Source organism: Apis laboriosa, unplaced genomic scaffold (assembly GCF_014066325.1).
Source record: "Apis laboriosa isolate Shangri-la unplaced genomic scaffold, ASM1406632v1 scaffold34_cov151, whole genome shotgun sequence".
NCBI lineage: Eukaryota > Metazoa > Arthropoda > Insecta > Hymenoptera > Apidae > Apis > Apis laboriosa.
The window spans coordinates 1,070,972-1,081,216 of NW_025222928.1; the positions used below are offsets into that span (position 1 = coordinate 1,070,972).

Sequence of the window (10,245 nt, forward strand, 5' to 3'; positions counted from 1 at the left end):
AATTTATTTTTTTTTTAATCTAAAGATTGAGAAATTGTCTATACATAGAATTATATTTTATTATGATTATATCTTATGATGATTCTTTGTGAAGAAGACCTAAAACAAGGGTTGTCATAGCAAATACCAGTAACAACACAGTGAATTTGTCGTTTAATGTGAAATATACTCACAGATTATTATTTTTGTGTATTAATAATGACTAACAATATTTTTAGTAATGGCCGCATTCAACAACAGACGATTGTTTCGCAGCGTTTAAGAAATGATAGGAAGGAAGGAAAAAAAGGTGTTTTTGTTCATTTTATATTATTTATTTATATAATATACATATATATATCCAAAATTCTTATTATATCATTATCAAATATTAATAAATACATATATATTCGATGAATATTAAATCGTAGTTGTTAAAAAGATAGAAATACTTGAAATATTAAAATAAGAACGTTAAGATTTGAATTTCTATGATAATGTATGAAATAAAATTTTCTGTGAACAGTTATTGTAATTTCTATTTTATGTTCGAAAAGATAGTTTTATAAAAAATATGTTTTTTTTAATTTAAATTAAAATGTATGTTAGTATATTTTTTTATAAATTTATGACGTAATTCGATATTATATTTTATATTAAATTAGCACCAGAAATATCAGCGATAGAGAGCAACAATTGGTTGTTGCATCGACATTATACGCGACATGAATACAAAACTTGTAAAATATTAATTGATCAAGAATTAATAAAATCAAACGGATATAATGAATATGCGAATTATTTAAAAGTAAGCAAAATTTTTACGTAATCAATCATTTTTAATATTCAAATAAAAATGTCGAAATCAATTAATTTTTTCATAGGGTTTAATACTAAGAAGAGAAGGAAAAATTCAAGATTCGTTAAACTATTTTCAAGCTGCTTATAACGTCAATTCAACGTCAATTAATAACATAAAGCAAATAGCCAAATCATTGTAAGTAAGAAAAATATCGGATATTATATATTCAATAAATATTACTATATATATCTATCCATATATATATATATACATATAATTTTTTTTTAGTTATAATACTAGTTATATAAAAGATATTGAATGATATTATTCAATTTAATTTATATTGTAATATAAAAATATCTGTTGTTTTAAATTCAAATAAAATAATTTTATATAACGATTTTTTTTATAGTAAATAACATATATATGTTTATATATATTTTAAATTTATTTATTATATATTTTATTAGAAATTTACTAAACTTCACGAATAATATATAAGAAAAGAAATCAAATTAATAAAAATATAAATATTATTTCTATATCGTATATTTATATCGTATGTTGTTATATTTTTGCGAAAGATATAAATAGCAAGTATTAATTCTTTATATCAATAAATATTAATATTATTTAATAATATATAATTTGACAGTTTGATAATGGGTAATCATAAACGTGCAATCGAAGCGTATTTGGAAGCTGAAAAAATATCGAATATATCAGATTGGGAGATTTATTTTAATTTAGGCATGTATTAAATTTTTTCATTAAATTTTTTATAAATAATATAATATAATATATATAAATATTAATTATATTATAATATAATATATATATATAATATAAAAATACAAAAATTGAATATATAATAATATAATAAGAAAAATATTAAATTTCTTAGTTTTAATTGCTAATTTTTATTTTTTAGGCGAATGTTACATGAAATTGAATCAGGTATATGAAGCAAAAAAATATTTAAAAAGATCGATCGAATTAACGAAAAATGAACTACCTTATATTGCACTTGCCAAACTTTGTCTTTTCGAAAATCATGTTATAGAGGCACAGAACGCTTATACAACTGCTCTTAGGTATTATATATTTATTTTTTATTTTAATATATTTTATGATGAACATCTCATCTTATTTCACAAACATCTTGCGCATGCAGATTTAATTCTTCATCGTTGCGAGATTATTGTCTCGAATGTTCTTGTTTACGATGTAATACTTTGGAGTATTATGTTCTACCTCTTATTACAAATTAACTATAGATTCCAGATTAAAAAAATGCAAAGTTAACAAAAACGACATAAGATAATAATTTATTATTGATTAACATGTTATCTTTTTTCGTATATTTGAAACATATTAATTGAATTTAAAATTTTTTTATGAAATTCACTGTGCCCAAATTTTTAAAAATATTGTTACTTTTGTTTTATTGAAATGTATTAAAATATCAATTATTTAATTTTTTTTAAACAATTATATAATATTTTTTTTATAATTTTATTATTTTGATCAATTTATACTTTTCTTCAAATATGATTAGATAAAAGTTAATAAAAGAAATTATCTTAAATTCAAAAATTATAAAATAATATAATCTTTTATTCCGCTAAAAGAAGATTCTGAAATATTCGAATGATTCGAATAATTCGATTCTAAAATCGAAAAATTGATTAGGTTATTGAGAGATAAAAATATCTTATTGAGAAATTTTACCTACGGATAATCATAAAATTTCTGGAAATATTCTTTTAAAAATTTATCTCATTTCTTGGTTCTTTTAGCGAAAATCCTGAAAGTATAGAAGCTGCAACCGAATTAGGATTGCTCTATCTTAAAATTGGTGATGTTCAACGAGCATTCCAACAATTTGGTACTGCAATCGCCCATTCTCCAAATTATGCCAAGGCAATTCTTCCAATAGCTTACATAATCCAAGTAAATGTATTTCTATATATTTTTAAATATATCGATTATGATATTACTTCGAATGTGGAATTTTTTCTATATTAAACAATTCATTTTAAGATTTTTATTTCTCTTATCTTTACTTTTTTATCTTTATTTAAGATAAAACATTTATATCTTAAATATTATATTAAAGTTTAAACAAAAAGAATTTGATGATAAAAGTTTTGTTTTATTAAGGAACTTGATAAAAGTACTTGAGAATCTTCTTTGCACATTTTTTTTGCATATTTATAAATAATAAACTTGATAGAAAATTTAGATTTCTTATAAAGGATTTTTCTATTGAAAAGAAAGATTTCCTTTCGTTTATCTATAATTTATTCGTCTTTGCACTGGCATGAATAAAGATGTGAAACGAAATTAGTTTTTACAGAGCAAACTGTTCGTGTAAAGCATAGTCAGTATTTCAATAATTTTTTAAGAATTTAATTAAAGATAAACAATGCTTTAAAATTCATTTTATTTGACAATTAATATATTCATTATACTTTTCAGAATCACCAAGAATATGATGTTGCATTGTCGAAGTATAAACAGGCAGCGCAATCAATTCCAGAATCATATGCCTTATGGAATAATGTCGGAATGTGTTTTTACGGCAAGCAGAAATTCGTTGCTGTAAGTATATTTATAATATAATAATATATAAATTTAATTTTTTGCACAATTCTTATTTTGTTACATTATATTTATATAATTTAAGTAACATAATTTAAGTTACTAAAGCTTAAAGAGCTTTAAGAAAATTCACAGCAAAAAAAAAAAATTATAATATTTAATAATATAACATTGTGACAAACTGTTTATTGTTCAAATACAATTCACAATGTTTGTAAAAATTAAAAAAGAAGAACTTTTTTCTTGAGAATATAATATTTTTTTTTATTCTTGAGAATATCTATGTACGTATATTATCGAATTTAATGACGATAATTAATTAATGATATCTGTACTAGACGGAGTTTCAGAATAATGACTAGGACGCACTTGCGACCCAAAAGAACTTAATTAAAGACTTGCAATGTAACCGTTGTAGTCGAGGCAAGAGAAAACTAGAATGAAAATAATGTACTGAATTATTTACTAATGCAGAACCTGGACTGCTATCGAGAAAATACTTAAAATATATTATGAGTATATTTAATCGAAATTCGATTGAATATCAATAATTGAGAAAGAAATATATTTTTCATTTCTTCTGAAAGAAAAGCAAAAAAAAAAAAAAGAAAAAGATTAAAACACATCATATCATCCAAAATATAAGAATTTATTTTTTTTTTTTTTAATATAACTCAACAAAAGCTTGGGAAAGAAATATTTATCACGACAAATCTTTTCCTTTCAATTATTCTGATACAGAAAGAAATTTTCTTTTTTATTTTTTATCGAAATATTACTATAAATAGAATTAATCTATAGATATTATTAAATATTTCTATCTTTCTATCCTATTATTAAATATTTCTATTCTTTATTATCTATGATAATAAAGAATTCTGCACTTAGAATCCAAGAAACATACATGAACCAGAAATTTCTTAATTTACTTCGTTATCGTAGTTGAATGGACTCAGACTTTGAAATTAAATAAATCAAACTTAGAATTTAATTTTAGCTACTTTATCGTCGATAAGAAGATGGATTTTTTTCGATGTAGAAGAATTGAAACAAATGTTTTTCTCGATTGAATAATTAATAATCGAATATTTATTCTGTCATATTTCGACCAATTTTTGATTGCTAATTCGATTTCCAATTTTGATAATTAATTTTCATTATTATATTATTATCCATATCACTTTATAATGTATTATAATTATCATTTGTTTTGTATAATATCTGCTTCGTATGATTTACTTATGCACTTGCTGTTCATTGATCGTAAAACCTTAATTGTCCAATAAATCGGTTTAACACTCTAATTATTTTCAGGCTATTAGTTGTTTGAAAAGAGCTCATTATCTCAATTCCATGGCTTTTTTACCCGTTTATAATTTGGGTATGGTTTTTTTGACTACCGGTCAACCAGCCTCGGCCGCAATTTATTTGTGCGCTGCGATTACTGCTGATCCAAAAAATTCAATGCCGTATCTTCTACTTGGAAGTAAGGTTTCTTTTATATATATAATTTCTTTGAAAAGCATTTCAACTCTCAATTAGAAAAGATATTAGGAAAAAGACCAATTCTAATTTCAATAGAAAATAGTTAAATAGGATAAAATTTCTTTGAAAAAGAAACATAGATTATTTTATTCTGTAAATATCCTATGGCAAATAGATAAATGTAGATTTGCATGATGTGTACATATCACAGAAGAACTAGAATACACTTAAAGTCAGCCTTTGATTTCAAATTGATCTTATTTAATTTAATGAGTCACCTTTTATCTTCACGTTTATCAAATATTTTCTTAATTCTTCTTCTTAAGGAAAATTCTTCTTAATGGAAAATTCTTCTTAATAGTAATAGCAAATGTCCACATTTTTATAATAAGACGACAATTATTTTTACAACGATAAAAGATATGTCGTTATTGTGTTATCGTCGAGTATAAGAAATTCTAACCATATCCATTCCTCTCCTTTTTTCTGTTGTCACTTGGCGTAACAATGAACGATATTAAAACGCTGAATCGTTTCTTATAGTCGCTTTGAAACGTCTAGACGACTTGGAAGGTGCGGAGAAAGTATTGCAAAAAGCTCATGCTCTTTCACCGCAAGATCCCTTTGTGTTAATTAATTATGCGGTAATATTGGAGGCACAGGGTAAGGAGAATATGGCGGCCGAACTTCTGTCTGCGTTGAATGATATTACGGCGGTGATTAACGTAGATGCTCAGGCAAGTATTTTATTTTCGACATTGGGGAGAATGAAAATTATTTCGCGTTAATATCTTGTCTATATTTGCTGTGGTAGATAACACAGACGGCAAAGAAATTGTCGATGAAACTTCAACAAGAAAGAGTAAACGGTAAAGAAGAGGAGGAGACGAGGATACTTAACTCGGACGAAGTTTAAAACGGATTATCTTTTTCTTGAAATCAAAGACCTTGCTCTAAAAAGCTTGTTTAATCTTTCGTGTGTATCAAATTTTTTCATTATTTTTACTTTAAATGAGGATATTATGAATTAGCTTATTATAATTCTATAAAAGAATACTCCAACAAAGATGTAAATAACAATGTATATGTAATATTGAAATAATGAAAATGGAAATAACGAAGAAATACAAATTAAAAAGAATGAAACGGGCAGAAACCAAGAAATTAAAGGTATAAAAATATGAATTTATTATTTCACTGAAAAAGTTTCAAATTTTAAAATGAATTTAAAATTTGTAAAAATGTTTTTTACAGATGATGAAAATAATTTTATCCTGTATCAAGTACATTTTTCCAATAGACTAGGTTTCTTCTTTTTTCTTTCTCATTATCTACTGAATATTTTGTCGCTTATTCTTGCTCGTTTCGCGTTCCACGTGTCAAGAGCCAGTTTCCTCATTAAGTTTTTTTGGATAACGCTACATTAACTCGTAATACTTATAATTCCAACGGTTTTAAAAATATCAAGGATTAATATTGCTTCGTTCATGATTTATTGTTTAAAGATTATTAACGATTATTGTTATTAATGATTTGTCTTTAAGAATCATTAGGTTATCTTTTGTTTGACTTATATAGATACGATATTCTTTATCAAGTTTCACCTTCACCTTTCCTTATAAGGAATTATTCTGTAACATTTTCATTGAATAATACGGAAATGAATATTAAGGAAGTAATTAAACTAAGTCCTTGTAAATTACTTATGTAAAACAATTACTTATGATAAGTTTCAGTTTTCTTTGAACGATTTTTCACGTGCGATATCGAGTTTCCATAGTTAGTGGAAGAAACGAGCGTATATCTTGATTAAAAGTTTGAACAACTTTTTTCTCCGAGTTCGTAGCTATAATTTCTGGATTCAATTTCATTGAAGTTGCATTTTTGAATCGTTTCGTTAATGTTCATTTCCATGCACATCCATACATTAAGTCGAAACGCTGAAAATTTTGGAATTTCTTTTTGATTATATTATGACATAGAACAAACAATATAATTGGAATAACTCGTTTGACTTCTTTCTGAAATGAAAGAATAAAAAAAAAGACCATTCCTTGATTTTTGAATCCGTATCGTTAGAGAGAATTTTATGAGCATTCAAGAGTATATAAAATATATTTTATATATATAAAAAATAAATTTCTATCGTATTTTATATCTTTATTTGAAAAAATGAAATCATATTTGAAATCTTTGAAGAATTTTTGCTCAAGAAATTAATTTAATATTATTAAGTTGTAATCCTTCTAAATTTAATTAAATAATGATATCCTTAATTAAATTATCCTTAATATTCAAAGTGATATATTGAAGTATTATAATGCTTTATAATTTTTTTACACATGCCTCCCATAGAAAGATATATTTCAATGGAATTTCTTAACATAAGTCCTTTAATTATTCTTCTCGTGCAAATAATTTCCAAAAGATTCTCTAAAACAAAGGATTGATTAAAGACGAGTCCAAGCATTTTTCTTTTTTCATTCTCCTCTTCTCTTCTTTTATGAGACTCATTATCATTACAATATTATCCCTCATTAACGTATCACAGAGTCATACTTCTTCACTTTATGAACGAAATACAAACGATTATTCAACAATCGGAAAATGTAAATTCTTCTGGAATTGTTCTAGAGAATCAACATATTATTACATATTATAGCGATATTACGAAATATTCTGAAGTTGATTTAAATGGAATTTCGTTCTTTAATTCAAAAATTGTTTAATATCTCTATATATAACAAGAGTTTAGAGGAAAGGGGAGCGTATGCAATTTGATCCAATATATAGAATAATTAATTGAAATCCTTTCAATGATAGATGTGTACGATGAAAGACGAACGTTGTATTTGCAAGTGCTTCTCTCATTACAAGTTGAGAGGTACAACTCAATTAGAAAAGGCGACACAGAACGAAGCAATCTCTTCGAGAGATACGTATACGAGGAAAACCGATGAATTCTCTTTCAATTTGATAAATAATGCACTGCAGTTCTGATATGTACACGAAAAATATAAGTCTAAATACAATTTAAGATATTTTAAATGCAAGGTTCAATATTTTTCTCGAAAATGAGAAATAAGTTTTGTAAGCACATAAATCATGATCAAAGTGTCGTGTTATAATATTTTTCATTTCTCGTTGAAAAAATATAACGTCTCTCAATAGATCGAATAAATAATATTTTACGTGACGAGTGAACTTGAGTATCGTTTCGAAGTGAACAAATGATGTAGAATGAAAGAATGATGTAGAGTAATGGTGTAGAATGGAAAGAATTTTAGAACTATGAATAACACGTGTACTGAACCGTAATTGAGAATTTCACATGGCAAAAGTACTTTTGTATTTCAGAATAACTGACGATTTTATTTTCATTTTCTTTTACATCATCATTTAGAAGCTGAAAAAAAGATTACATCTGTTTTCTTACATGATTTATTTTTCTATCTGGACCAATCGTGTTTAGAAAATCATATTTTAAGCAATATTTGAGAATCTCTGATGAAAAATTAAAATTAAACATAATATTGAATTTTACATAGAATATTTATAGTTTGAATGATATTAATTTTCAATATGTAAATAAATTCAAATTTTAGATGAAATTATACGAAATATAAACAAAAATAATTTTCAATCGGGGAAATATCAATTTACAAGAAATATTAAACATAATTAAAGAAATTAATAAATCCTATAGCTAAAATATTGTTAATCGAATATAAATATAAGAGAATGATTGAAAGAAACGAAGAAGAAATTATGAAAAAAAAAATAGAAAGATAACAAAATTTTTTTACGAATTGTTTCAACATCAGCCTTTTCAAAAACGAAATTTCTATTCAATTTATTTTAAAAATGTATTTGAGACGAAAAAAAAAAAGAATAAATCTCACATTTTACGTTCTAGAAAATTTCAATCATATTCGAAACATCCTTTTTGTTGATATACGGAATAAAGTGAACTGAAAAATCAGAATATATTATTTTTGAAAAAATATAATTCTTAGGAATATTAATTTTCTCGTACGTTCTCGACGAAAATTTTCACGGAAAAAGGAGAAAAATTCAGGATTGAATTCGGTTATTATCGTTATGAAAGAAAATAATTTTGATTAATAAAATTAAAATGCAAATTGTCAAATTGTCTGATGGAAGTAAAATCTCTCATGAATTTGTGAATCTTTCCGTTTTAATATAGTGATTCATTAATATTTTGAATATTCATATCAAATCCAAATTATTCTCAAATTATATTATTTTTTAAAATTACTTTTTCAAAGTAATTTTATTCAAATTTTTATTCAAAATTATTTGAATAAATAATATAAATATTTCACGCAAAGTGTTTTATGTGAAAAGTAAATATATTTGCAATTAAATTTATTTGTTCTAGTCGAAACATGGTATTTATATCATGTTAAATTATTCTTACATAATTATTATTGCATTTATAATTATTTATAATTATTTTAAATGTTATTGATTTTTCAAATAATTATATTATTAAATAATTCAATTTATTATCATTGTAATAAATCATCATCATTATTTAAATTATTTTAATTGATCATACAAAGAATATGACGTTAATTGAAATACAATTAATAATTATAAATTATAAATTATTATTTTTTAATTTAATTTATAGATAAATTTCGTCCAAATCTAATTTATATTCAGGAGGATAGATCGATAATTTACATAATTGTATACCTTCGTGCATGAATGTAATATGGTTTCCACTATGATTTTGATTATACCAGTTGCTACATTCTGAACATGACACGCGATACGTATATATGACAAGTGGGTGTAAAATAGATTTAACATTTGATTACGTACTTTCAAATGATTAATCGTTCAGGTGTCACGAATGGTCAACAAATTCGATTCTCTTTGATCCACCGATTAGAATTTTTTCTCGTTGTTTTCGATTGTAATAGGAGACCGTTTATGGTATGACAATTGTTTGATCGAACAATTTTCAGACTAGAATATAGAACATGTAGACCGATAAGAAATTTTTAGCGACACAAAGATATTTACGATATTTTCTCTTAGCTGAGATATTTTCATTATATCTCGTATTCTTTAAAGATAGACATTTCAAAGAGAAAATTCCCGATAAAGCTCGATATTAACTCGGCCAACGAGGATGTTTAAAGATTAAAAACAATAGAAAATTCATTTTATGAAAAGAAACATATCCAAGTGACTCCTATTTTATTATTTGTTTCACATGTATATAAAATCTAACAAAAGATAATATAATATATATATATATATTTTTTCAATTTTAATGGATTATTTGGATTATACTTGCTGTACTCGATATTCACCTGTTATATCACGAAATTGGAAAAGGG

At 24.2% G+C, this 10,245-nt stretch overlaps 1 protein-coding gene across 2 annotated transcripts; it reads left to right on the forward strand.

The window, feature by feature from the left end:
- The first annotated feature begins 153 nt into the window (after positions 1 to 153).
- LOC122715320 (Bardet-Biedl syndrome 4 protein homolog) lies at positions 154 to 7,177 on the forward strand. 2 transcript variants are annotated; one of them, XM_043937418.1, is made up of 12 exons: positions 154 to 289; positions 645 to 787; positions 864 to 976; positions 1,437 to 1,531; positions 1,713 to 1,875; positions 2,581 to 2,734; positions 3,263 to 3,385; positions 4,700 to 4,871; positions 5,414 to 5,607; positions 5,685 to 5,846; positions 5,923 to 6,040; positions 6,125 to 7,177. In XM_043937418.1, exons 1-10 carry the CDS (start codon positions 199 to 201, stop codon positions 5,784 to 5,786), a joined length of 1,350 nt encoding a protein of 449 aa, XP_043793353.1. In that variant the 5' UTR covers positions 154 to 198; the 3' UTR covers positions 5,787 to 5,846; positions 5,923 to 6,040; positions 6,125 to 7,177. The 2 variants fall into 2 exon arrangements, with proteins under 2 accessions (XP_043793353.1, XP_043793351.1); XM_043937416.1 differs by having other exon boundaries at positions 5,685 to 6,040.
- The last annotated feature ends 3,068 nt before the right edge of the window (positions 7,178 to 10,245 follow it).

Bases quoted from the DNA above. Each gene is read 5' to 3' on its own strand.
- LOC122715320 (XM_043937416.1), top strand. From the start codon at position 199: ATGACTAACAATATTTTTAGTAATGGCCGCATTCAACAACAGACGATT. The intron at 290-644 runs GTGTTTTTGTTC...ATATTAAATTAG, and splicing joins TAGGAAGGAAGGAAAAAAAG to CACCAGAAATATCAGCGATA. The intron at 1,532-1,712 runs GCATGTATTAAA...TTTATTTTTTAG, and splicing joins GGAGATTTATTTTAATTTAG to GCGAATGTTACATGAAATTG.